Source organism: Balaenoptera ricei, chromosome 12 (genome assembly GCF_028023285.1).
Source record: "Balaenoptera ricei isolate mBalRic1 chromosome 12, mBalRic1.hap2, whole genome shotgun sequence".
NCBI lineage: Eukaryota > Metazoa > Chordata > Mammalia > Artiodactyla > Balaenopteridae > Balaenoptera > Balaenoptera ricei.
The window spans coordinates 71,413,004-71,433,326 of NC_082650.1; the positions used below are offsets into that span (position 1 = coordinate 71,413,004).

Consider the following 20,323-nt stretch of genomic DNA (forward strand, 5'->3'; position numbering starts at 1 on the left):
GAAAGTGCTTAGCGCTCCGCCTAAGTAAATTTTACTTATTATTACGATACTGTCTTCCTGCATCTGTCAAAGCAGCGGAGAATACGGAAATTAAAATTTAGAAATGTGATGCCTTAGTAGAGCGAAAGCCGCAGGACACTCTACAAGAGGTATTCAACCTAACCTTTCAAGCTGCCTCATCCAAACACTTGGGTTCTGGTTAGGCCCGCGGGGCTGTAGTGAACTGAGGTCTGCCTCGCCCGTGAGCGCGTAAAAGATGCTTTCTCGCAGGGCTGGCGTCCCGGTGGGTTTGACTCTTCCGTGTTCCAGGGTTGTTTTACTCACCCGCGTGCGGCTCGTGCAAAATAAGGACTGAGAGGTGCCCCCGCCCCTCCCCTTTCGGCGTCATGCAAACCTTGGACCTGTCCCCACGTAGAGCTGAGCTTACGGAGAGGAGGCGTGTAGAGTGCTGGGGGGCGCGCCACAAAGACTACAGTCCCCAGCGGCCCGCGAGCTCGGGGAGTCCCGCAGGCAGGGCCCGACGGCTGCGGGAGGTTGCAGTTTCTCCTGTGCTCGGGCACAACCTTCTGTCTCTCCTCCGCAATACAGGCGGTTACTGGGTACTGCAGCTTCCCCCCGATTTCCGAAAAGGGCCGATCGCTGGGGAACGGGGCCCTCCACCGGAGGCCGGCGCGCAGCTCTGGCCCGTGGGCTGAGCAGCGGGACCGACAGGCCTTGCGCGGGGTGACAGCGGACACGTCGTACGGCTGAACCCCAGGAGGATGGGGGCGTGGCCGCGCACGCGCGGCGGGGCCCGTGGGCGGGGCTTTGGGCAGCTGCAGCCGGCGGACCGTCCGCCGGTCGCCGGCGGTCTGGGTCCGCTGCCCGGCCCGGGGGCGGAGACGCGGGAGGTTGATGGGGGGTCGCCTCGACCTCAGCCTCAGTCTGTAGTGCAGCTTCAGCCACGCCGACGGAGATGGCGCCCTGGGTGCGGACGTTGGGAGAGAAGCTGAAGCAGCGTCTGCGGCTGGACGTAGGACGCGAGATCTGTCGCCAGTACCCGATGTTCTGCTTCCTGCTGCTCTGCCTCAGCGCCGCCTCCCTGCTCCTCAACAGGTAACGCGGCGGCGCCGAGCCAGCCGGGCGGGGGGCAGATGGCAGCTCTCCTCCGAAACTGCGGACGCAGGCCGCGTTGCATCGCTGCGCGGAGAACGTCGGGCTGCGCAGCTGCGGGACGTGGGGCCGCCTGCGGGGCCTCTGGGGAGAGCGGCTCGGGGAAGCCGGGCGGGGCGCCAGAGCCCGGAAGTGCGGGCGGGGGTGGGCTCGAGTATTCCCTCTCCCAAGGCCTCGCCTCCTCAGCCACCTGGATCCCATTCGTCCTTTGTTTTCACCCATTTCTTAAAACCTGGGCCTCCATCAACGATGCTTTTCAGAATGAAATCTGTCCGGGCGGTACGGTCAGCTGATGGAGGAGGGTGCAAGGTCCTGTCGCAGTCGCAGGTTTAGACGGACTTCCCTCGTTGTCAGCGCGCGCGCGCGCACGCTCACCCACAATATAGACCACAGTCGATCACGGCTTTTCGCGCAGTGTTGTTGGTTACAGCGCAAGGTCGTAAAGATTTGCTGAACCCAAGTCAGAAAGCAAAATAGTACCATCATCTCTAGAATAGTTTTAAAGGGAAGACTGAAAGGTAAAATTGGTAAATTTAGTTGACATTTTGAAAACGGAAGCTTCTGCCCCTGAAATAAACTGGTAGATTTTCTAGAAACGGTAGCGATGATATAGGTAGTAGTGGAGAAATGTTCCTTTAGAATTATCTTCAGATTTGCTTTCGGTGGAAAGAAATCTGAGACCGTTGTCAGCGACAGCATCTGCATGCTGTTTCCTCTGATGTTTCGAGCGTGCAGCCATCCTTACTCTTTTATCTGGAAGTAGTTAATCCCCAAGGATAGGAACGGGGAAGCATTCACAAGAAATTTGGTAGTTTAATTTTGCTCCAAGATAACCGTTTCCTGTGACTGCGTTGGAGTTGGGTTTCTTCCCTGGCCTCTTTGCTTTCTTATTAGTTGACTCTGGGTTTATATAATATTAGGTTTAAACAGCGATTGATATTACTGGAAAATGTATTTTGTGATGGTAAGATGTTTGATTGTTAAGAGTATGGAAGAAGTGGAATCCTTAAGAGAGCGGAAAATATTAAGTACTTACTTGCTTTGTCATCTGGAAGGTATTTCAAGCCAGATTAACAGGTTTAGTCTGAAAAACATGTCAACTTTATACGATTATTAAGTTTTGTCCAGGGATTCTTACCTGTCTTCTTTGGGAGCCGGGTCAGTTTAGGTCTCTAAAGTAGGGCAACTATGTAGGAGCAGGTTGAACTAGATTTCCAACTTAATCATAGCATCCAGTGTTCTATGTTGTTAAGGAGTCATAGGATAGCATCAGGTCTGTATAACATCTGATCTCTGTACCCTGTATTTGCATTATGCAAAGAAAGAAGGAAATAGCACATAAGTGTTATCTCTGAGTGGTTGGATTTATGAATGAAATTGTTTTTGCATACATGGCACATCTACTGAGAAATTTAAAAATATATATGTATGTGTATATAATACAGAAAACATTGGGGGCATAACTATGGAACTAGAAAAAAATGAGAAGATATGCTTCGTACATATGTTCAACAAATGATTTCTGTACAGGCATTTCACCAGTTAATTTTTAGAAATAACTTTAAAAGAAATTTTCAGTTTAAAATCTCCCCTGGTTGGGAATTCCCTGGCAGTCCAGTGGTTAGGACTCCGCGCTTCCACTGCTGGGGGCCTGGGTTCGATCCTTGGTCTGGGAATTAAGATCCACTTCAACATTTAAAATGGATAACCAACAGGGACCTGCTGTATAGCACAGGGAACTCTGCTCAATACTATGTAACAACCTAAATGGGGAAAGAATATGAAAAAGAGTGGATACACGTATATGTATAACTGAATCACTTTGCTGTACACCTGAAACTATCACAACATTGTTAATCAACTATACGCCAATATAAAATAAAAAGTTAAAAAAAAAATCCCACAAGCCACCTGGCACAGCCAAAAAAAAAACCCCTCCAGAAAAACCCAGAAAACGCACACACACACAAAACAACAAAACAACAACAAAACCCAAACAAAAACCACACAAAAAACCCCAACCAAACAAAAACTCCCCTGGTTAGTATGGTTAAACTTAGACTAATACTCTTTTTTTTTTTTTTCTTTTCTTGGCTGTGTTGGCTCTTCGTTGCTACGCAGGCTTTCTCTAGTTGCGGTGAGCAGGGGCTACTCTTAGTTGCAGTGCGTGGGCTTCTCATTGCGGTGGCTTCTCTTGTTGCGGAGCTTGGGCTCTAGGCACGTGGGCTTCAGTAGTTGCAGCGTGTGGGCTCACTAGTTGCAGCAGGTGGGCCCTAGAGCATGCAGGCTTCAGTAGTTGTGGCGCATGGTCTCAGTAGTTGTGGCTCGCGGGCTCTAGAGCGCAGGCTCAGTAGTTATGGCGCACGGACTTTGTTGCTCTGCAGCACGTGGGATCTTCCTGGAGCAGGGCTCGAACCCGTGTCCCTGCATTGGCAGGTGGATTCTTAACCACTGCACTACCAGGGAAATCCCGGACTAATACTCTCTTTTTTTCTTTTAAAAGAACTGTTCCGGGTACCTTTTTATTTTTTTTTTAATTATTTGCTTTATTTATTTTTCTTTTTTTTTTAAATTTTATTTATTTATTTATTTATTTATTTATTTATTTATGGCTGTGTTGGGTCTTCGTTTCTGTGCTAGGGCTTTCTCTAGTTGCGGCAAGGGGGGGCCACTCTTCATCGCGGTGCGCGGGCCTCTCACTATCGCGGCCTCTCCTGTTGCGGAGCACAGGCTCCAGACGCGCAGACTCAGCAATTGTGGCTCACGGGCCTAGTCGCTCCGTGGCATGTGGGATCTTCCCAGACCAGGGCTCGAACCCGTGTCCCCTGCATTGGCAGGCAGATTCTCAACCACTGCGCCACCAGGGAAGCCCCCTAATACTCTTTTTGAAATTAATTTTTTCTGTAGTTGTCTTGAAACTTTAACTCCTAAAGAATTCTCAAGGTGTTATTTAGCATATAAAATTTTCTTTCAATATGCATTAAAATTATGAATCTTATCTGTGGAAAGATAAATGGATATAACCTTTGGACCGTTGTAACTGATTTATGGGAAGAGTAGAGTAAGATACTTCATATATTTCAAATTATGATATCACCTTTGCAGTACTGTTGGGATAAATTAAGAGCATAGATACAATTATATATAGATTTATTTGCTAATCATAGGATTGAATATTTGAGTATTATAATTAGGAATATTTTAAGTTAATCCTAATAATAATGGTAATAGTTATAATAGATAATACTTTGTGAGTACTTTGTTTGGCTCAGGTATTGTGTTAAGAGTTTTCATTTATTATTATTATTTTTTGTATAGATTTTTTCCTAGTGTTTAACTATAATTGAGGTTTTTTAAAAAAATATTTATTTATTTTTGGTTGTGCCAGGCCTTAGTTGCAGCAGGCAGGCTCCTTAGTTGCAGCTCACCAGCTCCTTAGTTGCAGCATGCATGTGGGATCTAGTTCCCTGACCAGGGATTGAGCCTGGGCCCCCTGCATTGGGAGCATGGAGTCTTATCCACTTCGCCACCAGGGAGGTCCCCTTCATTTATTATTGAGGCAATTTATTGATGTGGTTGAAAGTTTTGAATCTGAAGCTTGATTGTAAGAATTTTATTCTGATTCTGTTAACTAGTTATATAACTTTCGATAAGTAATCTAATTTTTATCTGTCCCAGTCCCATAATCTGTAAAATGGGCATAATACTAGTACCTACGTTATACAGTTACTTTGATGAGTTAAGTGGGTTAACACATGGAAAGTGCTTAGAATGGTGCTCAGCACGTGCTCTTATTAAATGTTAGCAGTTATTTTTGTCTTATTTATCCTCACAACACTGTGAAGTAGGTACTATTACTAGCCTCAGTGACTTTATTTTTATGAGATATAACTTACAGAAAAGTGTATAACACATACGTAATTGTATAGTTCTGTGAATTTTAAAATATGGTTCCCCATGTAACCACCACTCAGATCAAGATGTAAAACATTTTTAGCACCCTAGTAGGCTCCCTTGTCAATAACCTTCTCCTTGTCATGTGTCAGTTTTGTTGTTTTTGAACTTCATATTAATGGAATCCTATGGTCTTCTTGTATCTGGTTCCTTTTTCTCAACTCTCCTTTTGAGATTTATCCATATTGTTGCATGTATCAGTAGTTATTCTTTTTTGTTATTGTGTCATACTCTATTGAGACTATGCCACACTTTGTCCATTCTTTTGGAAGGCATTCGAATTGTTTACAGTCTTTGGCTATTATGAATAATGCTGCTGTGAATATTCTAATATATATTTCTTTTGATAGACATATGTACTTATTTCTTTTGGGTTTATATACCCATAAATGAAAATGCTTAATCATAGCATATACATTTGTTTAACTTAAGTAGATACTGCCAGACAGTTTTCCAAAGTGGTTTTACCAATTTTACTCTTGCCAAAAATGTTTTACAGTTCTGTCTGATATGGTTTATAGGTTTAATTTAGCCATTTTAGTGAGTGTATAGTGGTAGCTCATTGTAGTTTTAATTTGCAGGTCCTTGATTAGCCCCATTTTACAAATGAGCAAACTGAAGCCTAGAGTTGTTCAATAACTTTCTCAGGCTCATAGATAGTAGCAAAATGGGATTCTAATGTAGATCATTCTGATTTAGAAGCCCAGACTTTTAAAATTACATTAAAAAGACATTGTTAAGAAAAAATACTTATTATTGGTAACTTTCTAAATAACATTGACTCTTATAAACTGTAAAGAAGTCAGAAAATAGAAATATAAAGACGATGTTAAAAATCACTCATAAATTTACCATTCAGAGTTGACTACTGTTGTTAAAATTCTAGTCACTTTTACCTGCAGTTTACAATTTTATTTTATAAATTGCTTTTTTTTCCTGTATATATAGCCTTCTATATATGGAGCCTGCTTAATGTGTTTTAGTATTATTTTCTTTATTACTTTTCAAATTACCACAACTGGCTTACATACACTTAACTTAGTATTTTTTAGAAAATTTTTATTTATTTATTTATTTATTTATTTGGCTGCGTTGGGTCTTCGTTGCTGTGCGCGGGCTTTCTCTAGTTTCGGTGCGCGGGCTTCTCATTGCAGTGGCTTCTCTCGTTGCGGAGCATGGGCTCTAGGCACACAGGCTTCAGTAGTTGTGGCACGTGGGCTCAATAATTGTGCCTCGTGGGCTCTAGAGTGCAGGCTCAGTAGTTGTGGTGCATGGGCTTATGTTGCTCCGCGGCATGTGGGATCTTCCCGGACCAGAGCTCGAACCCATGTCCCCTGCATTGGCAGGTGGATTCTTAACCACAGTGCCACCAGGGAAGTCCCTTAACTTAGTATTAAGACAGGCTTTTCCAAGTACTTTTATGAACTTATTTAATCATCATAACAACCCTATGAGTTAGGTATTATTATTATTACCCCATATTATAGAGGCCCAAGCAAGAGTCAGAGAGATTAAGTAATTTGCATTGTGTCATAGCCAGGATTAGAACCCAGACAGTCAGACTCTACAGTGTTTTTGTTTCCAAACTAAGTGGGTCTTTCACTGTATGTTCTGTTTCTTTTGTCTATTTTTCTCTTTCTACAGCAGTACCAATTTTTTTTTTAAATGACAGTATTATAGTTTTGTAGTGTGTTTTTATATACAGCTGGGTTGTAGGCCAGGACATGTACATATGGCCTTCACGTGTGGCTTTTTTCCCAACCTGGTGCTGGGTTACAAGGGTGAATATCCTGAGAAAGAGATTCTGGTGGAAGCTGTATCTTTTTTATGACCTATCCTTGGAAGTTAGGCAGTTAGGCATCTTCACTTCTGCCACATTCTTTTGGTTAGGAGTGAGTTATTAAGGCCAGCCTGTATTCAAGGGGAAGGAAATTAGGCTCCTGCTTTTGATGTGAGGAGGGCAAAGAATTTGCACAGTTTTTATTTAATTTGTAAATTAATCTGGGTAGAATTGATGACTTAACTGTATTTAATGGTTTCATCCATAAACATAATCTTTCTCCATTCATTCAGATCTGCTCTTATGTCCTTTTTTTTTTTTCTTATGTCCTTTTAATAGCTTTTTTTTCATTTAAAAACTTTATTATGGAAAACTTAAAATACAAAATAAAAATAGAATAGTACAATGAAACCCGTAAATACGTATCACCCAGCTTCAAAAATGATCAACTCAAAGTCCAGTATCACCCCCTCCCCCAATTATTTTGAAGGAAATCCCACATGACATATTTTATCAGCAAACATTAAACATTTCAGTATGTATCTCTAATAGATGGGAGCTTTTTTTTCTACGTAACCACAATACCATTTCACATTAAAAAAAAAAAATTTCTTAGCATCCTTAAATATCTATTCAGTATTCAGATTTCCCTGAATTTGTTAGAGCTTTACCCTCCAGCATTTTATGATGAACAGTTTTAAACATATAGCAATGTTGAAATTTACAGTAAACGACCAATTATGTTTTGCCTATATTTAACATTAACATTTTACATTTTTTTTTTATTGGAGCATAGTTGATTCACAGTGTTGTGCTAGTTTCCAGGTGTACAGCAAAATGATTCAGTTATACATATACATATATTCATTCTTTTTTAGATCCTTTTCTCGTATAGGTTATCACAGAATATTGAGTAGAGTTCCCTGTGCTATACAGTAGGTCCTTGTTGGTTATCTATCTTATATACAGTACTGTGTGTATGTTCATCCCAAGCTCCTGAGTTATCCCTCCGCCCGTGTTTCCCCTTTGGTGACCATAAGTTTGCTTTCGAACATTTTACTGTATTTTTATATGCTTTATTGTGTGTCTGTCTATCCATTACTCCATCCGTAATGAATCTTACTCATAAACAGCTTTGTACAGTTAATTATATAAGATCCAAATATGATCTTTTAATCTGAATGTTGCCTTCCCTCCACCCTCCCTTTTTTTAACCTTGTAATTTATTTGTTGAGGAAACTGGCCATTTGTTCTGTAGAGTTTTCCACAGTCTGGCTTTTGCTGATTGCATCCCTGTAGTGTTTTGGGGCATGTTCTTTTCCCTCTGTGTTCCCTGTAAACTAGTAGTTAGGTCAAGAGGCCTCATTGTTTTGATTTTTTTTTTTCTCCTTTAGTTCATGGTGTAGATTTAAAGATATTGAACTGTTTAAAAAATATGCCTTTCTTATGGTATTATTCTTTATTTTATGATATACTGCTAGTTTTAGTTAACTAATATTTTACTTAGTACTTCATATCTATATTCATAAGTAAAATAGACCTAATGATTTGCTTATATTATCTTTATCGGGTTGGAGAATTAAAATTATATTAATCCTTTAAAATTAGCAGCTTTTTCTCATTTTTTCCCCCTGAAAGCAGTCTGTATAAAGTAGAGATTATCTCTTTTATGAAAGTTTGGTAAAACCATTTGGGCCAGGGGTCTTTTTTTTATAGTCAGGTCTCTGATTATATTTTAATCTCTCTAATGATAATTGGTCTATTCAAGTTCTTCACTTCCTAATTTCTGGCATTTTTGTCTTTTTCTAAAAATTTAAGTCATATAGGTTATCTAATTTATGAGCATACATATAGTTGTTTATAGTCTTACTCTTCATTTCAGTTATAGCTATGATTATTTCTTTTTCATTCTGTATTGTATATTTGTATCCTCTCTTTTTTTTTAATTCCCTCATCTGTCTTGCTAAAACCTTGTCTTTTTAACTTTTGGTTTTGAAAATTTCCAAGCATACATAGAAAAAAGAGAGTGCAAGGAACCTCTAAGCACCCATCACTCAGCTTCAGTAACCATCAATGTTTTAAAAAAGTCTAACCTTCCTCCCTTAAAAAGTAAATTATTCTACACAAAACCATAACCTTACAGAATTAACAATAATTCTTAATGTCTTCTAATAACCAGTCCATAATCAAATTTTCCTAATTATATAAAAATTTGTAGGGACTTCCCTGGTGGCGCAGTGGTTAAGAATCCGCCTGCCAATGCAGGGGACACGGGTTCAATCCCTGGTCCGGGAAGATCCCACATGCTGCGGAGCAACTAAGCCCGTGCGTCACAGTTACTGAGCTGTGTTCTAGAGCCCACGAGCCACAACTACTGAGCCCGCGAGCCACAACTACTGAAGCCTGAGCACCTAGAGCCCGTGCTCCGCAACAAGAGAAGCCACCGCAATGAGAAGCCCGCACACCGCAATGAAGAGTAGCCCCCGCTCGCTGCAACTAGAGAAAGCCCACGTAGCAACAAAGACCCAATGCAGCCAAAAATAAATAAAAATAAAAAATAAATTTATAAAAAAAAATTTGTAGTGCATTTGTTCTAAGCAGAATCTAAACTAGGTCCACTCATTTTATGTAGTTGATGCATTTCTTAAACTTTTGTAAATATCTTATAATCTAGAACAGGAGTTGGCAAACTTTTTCTGTAAAGTGTCAGAGAATAAATATTTTCGGCTTTGCGGGCTACATTAGGTCTCTTTCCCATCTTATTATTATTATTTTAAAAATTTTATTTCTTTCTTTATTTATTTTTGGCTGTGTTGGGTCTTCGTTGCTGCGCATGGGGTTTCTCTAGTTGCAGCGAGCGTGGGCTACTCTTCATTGTGGTGTGTGGCCTTCTCACTGCAGTGGCTTCTCTTGTTGCAGAGCACAGGCTCTAGAGCGCGGGCTTCAGTAGTTGTGGCTCACGGGCTTAGTTGCTCTGTGGCATGTGGGATATTCCCGGACCAGGGCTCAAACCCTTGTCCCCTGCGTTAGTAGGCGGATTCTTAACCACTGCGCCACTAGGGAAGGCCCCCATGTTATTTTTTAAAAGAGCCCTTTAAAAATGTAAAAATCTTTCTTAGCTTGAGGGCTATCCATAAGCCATAGTTTGTCAACCCTAATCTAGAACATTCCTCCTCACCCGCTCTTTTTTCCCTCCTTGCTATTGAGTTGTTGAAGAAACTGAGTCATTTGTTCACACCTTGGATTTTGCTGATAGTTTCCTTGTGGTGTCTTCTTTTTTAACTCTCACCTGCACCTTTATATTTTTTGTAGACAGGGAGTTAGATTTATAGGCTCAATTAGATTTAGATTTATTTTTATTTATTTATTTATTTGGTGCAAGAGTACTTCACTGATGCTGTGTACATCCTGTTACATCACATCAGAGGATAACTCCACATTAGATGGAGTTGCCTCACTTTGTGGATTCAGGTGGTGACAGCTGCCCAACAAACTTTCTCTTTGGTTTCACCATTTACTCCCTGAATCAGTTACTTCATTATAGGATGCAACATAATGATTTTGTATTCTTTCATTCCTTCTGTAGTTTTTAGTTTAAATTCTTGTGTGTGTGTGTGTAAAATTGCTTTATTCCATCCTCTGTTAGGTCTATTTAGTTACAATGAAATACATCTCAAATTGGAAAAGTGGGTTAAATACTTACACTTTTCTCTTAATTATCAGTTTTTAGAGTACTTATTGGTGCCCTAAAACTTTCAGTAGTATCCAGTTAGAGGTTTGCTTATTTTATTAGTTTTTCCAAAGAACCAGCTTAATTTTCTTTTTTGTCTTATCATTATTGTCTACTTTATTGATTTCTGTTCTTCTCTTCAGTGTTTCCTTCCTTTTAACGTGTTTGGATTTGCATTTTTCCCCCCATCCTTCTGAATGCTTAGCTTGACGGTTTTCAGCATTTCTTTGTCTCTGATTAATGCGAGGTTTCTCAACCTCAACACTGTTGATAATTTGGGTCAGATAATTCTTTGCTGTGGGGGGCTGTCCTGAACACTGTAAGATATTTAGCAGAGTCCTGGCCTCTAGTCATGTGATGTAAGTACCACACTCCCCTTCTCCCTCTCCCTACCGTTGTGACTATCAAAATGTCTCCATATAGTGCCACATGTCCCCTGGGCAGTGCGATCACCCTTGGTTGAGAACCACAGGATTAATGCATTTAATGCTATAGATTTCCTTCTTAAATAATGCCTTAGTTATTGCTTGCCCTAGTTATAGCAGTATACATATTGCATGTAGTGTTTATTGTCATTCAGTCTAAGCACAGGTCTACAATTCCTAATCTGTAATTCTGAGATCAATAAAGCTCTGAAGAAGTAACTTTTCCCCTAAGTTTGGCATTTGATGACAAAACCTGACCTCAATAGACATGAAACTATTTATAGTATTTATTTCTGACTTATTTATTTATTGTTTATATGTTTTGCTGCAGAAATATTAATATCTGATTATGGAGTACTGTATCAGACTTCATTAACATATTATGTTATGTTATTTATGAAATATATGCTATAAAACTGTTCAAGAATCCTAAAAATTCTGAATTCTGAGTCATATCTCTCCGGCTCAAAATGATTTTCAGTAAGTGGCTATGGACATGAATTTCATAATTTCCTCTGTGAATACCTGTATAACCTATTGAGTTAGTTTCCAGACTTAATGTTTCTTTAAAACTTGATGTCAATTATGGTATTGGTTGGAGTGAAGCTTTGTATAAAGGAATGAGAAGAAATAAGAGTAGAAAGGTGGGTTGGGGTCAGCTTGAAAGGGACCATAAAGGTTTAAGGGGTTTGTGTTTCATCCTGCAGGCAGCATTAAGCCATAGCAGTTTTTTGAGTGAATAGTAATCATGTTTATGTTTTAAGTGCTGAGTGAGAGCATTTAATAATCGGTATGTAGTGGATGTTTCTCAAGTATAGAATTGCCCTGGAAGCCTGGAGACCAGGCAGTTTCATCTAGTTGGGTGGTGCAGCCTTTGTCTCACAGCTTTTGCACTTACTTGGTCACTGTCTATAATACGTAAGCATCTTTAATCATCTGTCTTCACCTTCTTACTACTTGATGCTTTATTCCCCAATTCTGAAATCCCAGATCTTCACAATATCTTCTGTAACCTTTTCTATTCCATGCTGCACTTGGGCAGTTGTCCCCAGTCAAAGAACTGGGATCAACGTGGAACTCACTTGTGTGCTTCCCTTCTCTTAAAGATTCTGTTGCTGTATATTGCCTGTTATCCAGTGCCTAAAAGCAGTTGCTGCACATGTTTTGTTCAGTTTTATAGTTGTTTATGGCAGGAAGGCAAGTCTGGTACAAATTATTCTGTCAAGGAAATAGAAGTCTCTTACTCCTTTGAAACATATACCATCTGTCTGTTTTCTCACTGATCTCCAGGTCACTTGTACTATAAGCTTCTGGTTTATAGACTTTCTCTCCATTTTAAATTCTGCCATCATTCTAGGTGACTTCAGTGTTTGTGCAAGTAGCCCATCAAATATGCTAGTCTATCTCGAGGTGACTCCTGTACAGTCTCCCACTTGGACCACCATATGGTGGCCCTTGTTATCACCAGAGAGTGTTCTACCTGTGAAATCTTAAAAATCAAACCTCCCACTTGCTGACCAGTGCCTACTTCTCTCATTCCGAAAAGCCTGCTTTTCTCAGCCTCCCGATTCCTCTGCCTTCTTCCTATCCATTGTCCCTCTTCTGTTGTCACTTGCTTTCCTATGTAGTTTAGAGTCAGTCTAGCTTAGATTCCATTGTCCATCACTTCAACCACTCTATTGCCAGTATCTTTGACTCTCTTTCCTTACATTCCACTCACCTGACAAACTCCAAATCTTGGATCAGTGATGCTGCTTGCTTTTTTTAGTGTTTATATCCTGGTTACTGAATGTTGCTAGAGAAGATCCCACACCTGTAAATTTAACTCTTCAGCCTCAGTACTGCTCAGCAGTTCCCCAGGATACCCTTCTCTTTACTTCTTCCCAGCAGCTGTTTCAGAACTTCCCCAGTCTTCTAGAACTTCCGTTCATGCCACCTTTGCCCTTTACTCTCAACATCTCCTGTTTCACCTAAAGGCCATCATAAATTCCTGTTTCGAAATCTACAGGTTTGACTCCATTCTCATCAATCTATTCTTTCTCTCTGGTATTGGGGAGGAGATATCTCTTCCTGTTAAAACTATTTCTTCTATTTTGGCTCTGAATCCCAACTACTCCTATCTTCTCTAGGAGAAAATAATTCTCTCAAGTTATCTTTTCTCTCCTACCTTTTTCTCTCTTTTCTCCTTCTCTCCTATTAACATTTAAATATGATCAGGTTTTTCTAAACACCTTTCCTCATTGTCCCTCTCCAGCTAACACCTTAGCTCTTCTTTCCTTTAAAAAGAGAATTATCCACATGTACCAGTTCCACTTCCCCACCTCTCTTCAATCCACTGCAGTCCTTTACCATTCTACTAAAATTGCTTTTGCCTACTTCATCAGTGGCTCTCTTATTGCTAAAACTGATGGACACTTCTCAATCTGTCTCACTTTATTTTACAACTATTTGATCATGTTAACTACTTCATCCCTGTTCAGATGTTTTCTTTCTTTTTTTATATTGACAGCCGTTTTGACTTGACCCCCGGTTGTCTTCTCAACTCTTCTAATTACTAGATTCCTTTACGGATTCCTCTTGTTCTGCTTATTTCTAAAATGTATTATGTTCTCTTCTTTTTTCATTCTGCAGCTTTTCCCTGGTCATGTCATTCGTTCCCATGACTTCAGTGATCTTTATGCTGGTAATTTCCAAACCTTTATCCTTGGCCCATATTCTCTGCAGAGATCTAAACTACCCAATATTTGGCTGGTTATGGAACATTTCTGCTTGACATGTCTTGAGATATCTGAAACTCAACATGTCCAAAAGGAACTGATTTTTAATCTCTCCCATCTCCTTGCATCTAATCAACTACTTAGTCCCCTTAATTCTTCCTCCTAGATGTCTCAAAACAGTCAGCTTCTTTTTATTTCTAAGTCTCTTCCCTAGTACAGGCCATCTGTAGACTCTCCTAGATTAATTACTGCAGCAGCTTTCTAATTAGCCTGCATGTTTCCAGTTTAGGCCATTCTCCATATTGCCGCCTGAGTGTCTACTGATCATCTGGTGATACTACTCTTTTTCTTAAAACTCTTAAAAATTCTTAAAATCTTCTTAAAACTCTTCATTGTCTCCTGGGCATTACTCAGGACTCTTGATAGTAGGTGAAAGAAACTCAGCTCACACTAGGTTTGGCAAAGAGGGGAATCATGGGAAGATTATGTAAAGTGCAGAAAGAACTGGAGTGTAGCTGGGCCTCAGAGACACATAGAACCAGGGTTTGGAATACTGCCAATACTTTCTGCACCTCCCGGATTTTCCTGCTTCTCTCTGTGGACTGGCTTCATTCTCTTCTCACTAGGTAGTGATTTGTGGCCTGAAGAGCTAGCACTAAAGTTTGTACTGTACGGTTTGCACAGCTAACAGCCGTGATGGGGTAATTAGAATTTGAACTGTGATGTTGGGGGGCTGGTGTCTCACAAAGTCTTGGCAACTGAAATGTATGCACGTCAGAGCTGTGCGCTGTGAGGACTGGCCGTATCGGGACACCTTAACATGGCTTACTCTATGACACTGTGTCATGTGGCTTTGGCTTGGCTTTTCTAGATTCATCTCAAGGCCACTTCTTCCTTGGAACTGTGCTCAGATCTTAGCCCACGTAGTTCTCTCCAGTTTGAATTCCCCTGCCTCTTCCCCAGTCCCTCCTTCCTCTACCCTGTCCTCTTCTGTTGGTTTTCTCCTACTCTTTAAGGTTTTCCACAGACACAGCTTTCTCTGAAAAAAGTTTTTCTGTCTTTTCAAGTTTGGGTTGTGTATTTTGCCCTAGGAGTTCTCGTATCATGCATACTTCCTCTGTCATAATAAAGAACACATCATCACGCTGTATTGTATTTTTTTTTTTTTAAACATCTTTGTTGAAGTATAATTGCCTTACAATGGTATGTTAGCTTCTGCTTTATAACAAAGTGAATCAGTTATACACATACAATATGTTCCCATATCTATTCCCTCTTGCATCTCCTTCCCTCCCACCCTCCCCATCCCACCCCTCTAGGTGGTCACAAAGCACCAAGCTGATCTCCCTGTGCTATGTGGCTGCTTCCCACTAGCTATCTATTTTACATTTGGTAGTGTGTATATGTCCATGACACTCTCTTACCCTGTCACATCTCACCCCACCCCCTCCCCATATCCTCAAGTCCATTCTCTAGTAGGTCTGTGTCTTTATTCCCGTCTTGCCACTAGGTTCTTCATGGCTTTTTTTTTTTTCCTTAGATTCCGTATATATGTGTTAGCATACTGTATTTGTTTTTCTCTTTCTGACTTACTTCACTCTGTTTGACAGACTCTAACTCCATCCACCTCATTACAAATACCTCCATTTCATTTCTTTTTATGGCTGAGTAATATTCCATTGTATATATGTGCCACATCTTCTTTATCCATTCATCTGTCGATGGACATTTAGGTTGCTTCCATGTCCTGGCTATTGTAAATAGAGCTGCAATGAACAAAATGAACATTTTGGTACATGACTCTTTTTGAACTATGGTTTTCTCAGGGTATATGCCCAGTAGTGGGATTGCTGGGTCGTATGGTAGTTCTATTTGTAGTTTTTTAAGGAACCTCCATACTGTTCTCCATAGTGGCTGTATCAATTTACATTCCCACCAACAGTGCAAGAGTGTTCCCTTTCCTCCACAGCCTCTCCAGCATTTATTGTTTCTAGATTTTTTGATGATGGCCATTCTGATCGGTGTGAGATGATACCTCATTGTAGTTTTGATTTGCATTTCTCTAATGATTAATGATGTTGAGCATTCTTTCATGTGTCTGTTGGCAATCTGTATATCTTCTTTGGAGAAATGTCTATTTAGGTCTTCTGCCCATTTTTGGATTGGGTTGTTCGTTTTTTTGTTATTGAGCTGCATGAGCTGCTTGTAAATCTTGGAGATTAATCCTTTGTCAGTTGCTTCATTTGCAAATATTTTCTCCCATTCTGAGGGTTGTCTTTTGGTCTTGTTTATGGTTTCCTTTGCTGTGCAAAAGCTTTTAAGTTTCATTAGGTCCCATTTGTTTATTTGTGTTCTTATTTCCATTTCTCTGGGAGCTGGGTCAAAAAGGATCTTGCTGTGATGTATGTCATAGAGTGTTCTGCCTATGTTTTCCTCTAAGAGTTTGATAGTGTCTGGCCTTACATTTAGGTCTTTAATCCATTTTGAGTTTATTTTTGTGCATGGTGTCAGGGAGTGTTCTAATTTCATACTTTTACATGTATCTGTCCAATTTTCCCAGCACCACTTATTGAAGAGGCTGTCTTTTCTCCACTGTATATTCTTGCCTCCTTTATCAAAGATAAGGTGACCATATGTGCGTGGGTTTATCTCTGGGCCGCTGTATTGTATTTACTTACTTACCTGTTATACCTACCAGATAGTGTTTTCCATGCAAATAGAGACCATGGCAGTGCTGTTCCTTACTGTATCCCTAGAGCCTAGTACTATGTAGCACAAAATGGGCACTCAGTAAAATTGATTTAATGAAAAATAATCAGAATTTTGGTGGGGTTTGAATACTACACTGTCATTAGAAGATATTCTGGAAAAATGTGGTATTGGCTAAATATGACAACCTAGGTACCAAATTATGAAATATTGAGAATTTATACTTCTTTATACTTTTAATGAAATATACATTTGATAGCATACATTCTGTGATTCTTATAGTTAGTAGATACATTACAGAAAATCATGACTGGAGAAGTTGCTTCAGCCTGGTAGAGTAGGTGCTTAATTAAAAACTTGTGAAATCAATGAAGGGACAAATTAGTGTTATATGCTTTTTTTTGGTTCTAATAATTACCTTCCTTTATTTCTAAGGTATCTTCATGTTTTAATGATCTTCTGGTCGTTTGTTGCTGGAGTTGTCACATTCTACTGCTCATTAGGACCTGATTCTCTCTTACCAAATATATTCTTCACGATAAAATACAAACCCAAGGTAAAATATATGTGTTCTTACTTTTAAAAGAGTATGTATGACCCTGTGCTATTCGATATTGTTCATGAAAGCATGTTAAAGCAGTGATTTTTAAAAAATACATCTGCTATTATTTAATAATGGAAGACATCAGAACATTTTTAAAGTGAAATTTGCATATATGTTTATTTTTAAAGTATATAGGTCTCCCAGGAGGAGCTATAGAAAGAAAATAAAAAACTCTCAGAAAATTGGGCTCCACAATTTTAGAGTGTCCTTTGACTGCATATTAACTATGAGGACAGTGAATTAAAACAGAGGTTTCCAAAGTTGGTTGTACAGTAGAATCACCTGAGGAATCTTTTAAAAGGTACAGACTCCTGGGCCCTACCACTAGATTTTGATTGAATAGTTCTGGGTTAGGGCCTTGTAATTAGGACCTGTTAAAAGCCTTCCAGGTGATTCTGAGGCACAGACACAAACAGGGAACTAATTGTTCCCTAAATGTTTATTTGCTCCATAGAAACAAACCAGTAATATTTCTTTAACGAAAATAATTAGTTTTTCTGAACTTTGATAAAGGTGGTAGTGTATTGAGTCTGTGTCTGGTAGGCAAAGTCCCTACTGTGTAGATCAGGATTGAGTGGGATATCTTGAAGTCTTCCTTGAAAATTCTCCAAGTTGATGTAGTCCCTCATCTCAGGCTGGTTGATATTTCTACTCAGAGGAAACACAGCTGAAAGTGATACCCCGTATTTGGTCAGGAACCTTACTAGTTTTCCCGCGTCTTCTCCCTCATTGAATTCAAGGTTTTGGAGAAGTAGAAAATAGTTTTTTCTTATACCTTTGCAGTAGAGTATCATTTTCAAATATAGATTTTTTTTATTTTTAGTAAGTGAGCATAACAATTGACTTTAATTTTAAGCTTGAAAATTTGGCTTAGTTATTGTAAAGCATTTCATTAGGTATTTTTTTCCTATTGGCAGTTTGGTATAGCAAGTATTATTTATTACAAAGAATGGTTTCCGTGTTAAAGCAGATACTAGTTAAAAAAAAAATCATGTCCTTTGAATTCATACATTGATTAACAAACTTTTGGAAAGTTGATTCTCTTTAGTAAATATGATACGTAAAGTAAAGACAAATCTCCCCATTTCCCTTTTTTAGCAGTTAGGACTTCAGGAATTATTTCCTCAAGGTCGTAGCTGTGCTGTTTGTGGTAAAGTGAAATGTAAACGACATAGGTACGTTAAACACTTTTAATTTGTTGATCCTTCCAGTTACCTTTCGGATTTCAAGCAGTTTAACTGTATGATTTTCTTTAGACCTGCCTTGCTGCTTGAGAACTACCAGCCATGGCTAGACCTGAAAATTTCTTCCAAGGTTGATGCATCTCTCTCAGAGGTAACTGATTTAAATAAAATTGCTATGTATACCCAAGCAGAAAGTATTAAATACCTATGGAAAACTTAATCGTGGAGCATTTTTTTTTTAAAATAAATTTATTTATTTATTTATTTATTTATTTATTTATTTTGGCTGTGTTGGGTCTTCGTTTCTGTGCGAGGGCTTTCTCCGGTTGCGGAGAGCGGGGGCCACTCTTCATCGCGGTGCGCGGGCCTCTCACTGTCGCGGCCTCTCCCGTTGCGGAGCACAGGCTCCAGACACGCAGGCTCAGTAGTTGTGGCTCACGGGCCTAGCCGCTCCGCGGCATGTGGGATCTTCCCAGACCAGGGCTCAAACCTGTGTCCCCTGCATTGGCAGGTGGACTCCCAACCACTGCTCCACCAGGGAAGCCCGGAGCATTTTAATATATGCTGCCTAATCAATTCTTGGCTGGTAGTTGATTGTTATACAACTTGAATGGTTAAACTAGAAATGTTTTTGGATCCCATGTCTAATTGAAATGGACATTTTAGCCAAAAAAAGTACTGTTTTACCTAGTTATTGTTTACCTCTTATAAAAATAGTCATTTTTATTATAGAACAGTAGAAATAACCATTTTGTAATTCCAGAGGAGACCTGAGCTACAAGGAGCCAATGTATATCTTACTGAATTGTGACCCCATTTTTGACACTAACTTGAGCAGAGAGTCAGATACGTTTCACTGTTTCTCCATAGTGTAGGAGTAGAAAGCATGTTCTCTTATCTTTGTTCCAGTCACATTTTATATGTACCTTTTTGGTAACATATCATGTTTTATTTATTTCTTTGGGAGACTTGGTCTCTCCATCTGAGAAAGCAGTCAAGTCCTTGAAGTCAGGGAATGGGTCTCATTTGTTCCCAGCACCAAGTGCAGGTGCCAGATATATTGTTGGTACCTGATAGATATGTATTGAATTAAACTGAATGCTAATTAGTTGAAGAATAGCATTAGGCATCTGAATCCTGCCTTAATTGTCCTTTTTCCCAGTTTGTATCTTTCTTTGGCTAAAAGTATGCTGCATAAATGCTAAACTGTTGGCATTTTTCTTTTTCATTTCTTCTGTAAGCTCTTTTTCATTCTTCAGATTCCCTGATTTAAGACTGTGCTGTCCAGTATAGTAGCCACTAGCCACATGTGGCTATTGATAAAAACTTGAAATGTGTTAGTCCAGATTGAGATGTGCTGTATATGTAAAATATGTACTGGATTTTGAGGACTTAGTAAGGAAAAAGAAATGTAAAATATCCTATTATACATTTTACATTGATTACATATATGATAATATTTTGGGTATATTGGGTTAAATAAGATATATCATAAAATTAACTTCACCTGTTTCTTTTTACTTTTAAAAAAACATAGCTACTAGAAAATTTGAAATAATGTATGTGGCTCACATTATGTTTCTATTGGAGAGTGCTGATTTGAGGTCTGTTGAAGACAAGACTCATAGGAAGAGTACTATTTGTAGTCTGACACTTCGTTTCTTTTTAAAAATTGAAAAAACTGATGTAAAGCTCTTAGCCTAGTGCCTGGTACATGTTGGTGTTCAATAAATACTAGCTCCAATATTTAAAAACATTTTCTGAGATCTTGCTGTAGGCAGGAACTGGACTAGGCCCTAGGAATAAAAAGAGAAATCAAATATGGTTCCTTTCTTCTGGGAACTTTAGTCTAGGAGGGGAGATAGCCATTTAAACAGACATATACAATATAATGTAATGCAGGCTATAATGGAAGAAATGTACAAGGTGTATCATTAGCACAGAGGAAGAAGTGCATAACTGTTGAGAGGAGCAGTCAGAAAATATAACTAGAAGTTTATCAGCCTGATAGTGTGGGAAAGGGTATTTCAGAGTGTGGGAATAGCTTTTGGAAGGAAAGAGAGGCTTT

The 20,323-nt window shown here is 39.5% G+C and overlaps 1 protein-coding gene across 2 annotated transcripts in view; it reads left to right on the forward strand.

Annotated features, from left to right (window-relative positions):
- Positions 1-804: 804 nt before the first annotated feature.
- Positions 805-20,323, forward strand: part of SNX14 (sorting nexin 14) — a 73,331-nt gene continuing 53,812 nt past the window's right edge. For both annotated transcript variants that reach the window (XM_059941709.1, XM_059941710.1), the window contains exons 1-4: positions 805-1,095; positions 16,903-17,023; positions 18,170-18,246; positions 18,328-18,406. In XM_059941709.1, the coding sequence (XP_059797692.1) occupies positions 956-1,095; positions 16,903-17,023; positions 18,170-18,246; positions 18,328-18,406 (417 nt within the window). In that variant the 5' untranslated portion in view covers positions 805-955. The remainder of the gene's footprint in view (positions 1,096-16,902; positions 17,024-18,169; positions 18,247-18,327; positions 18,407-20,323) is intronic.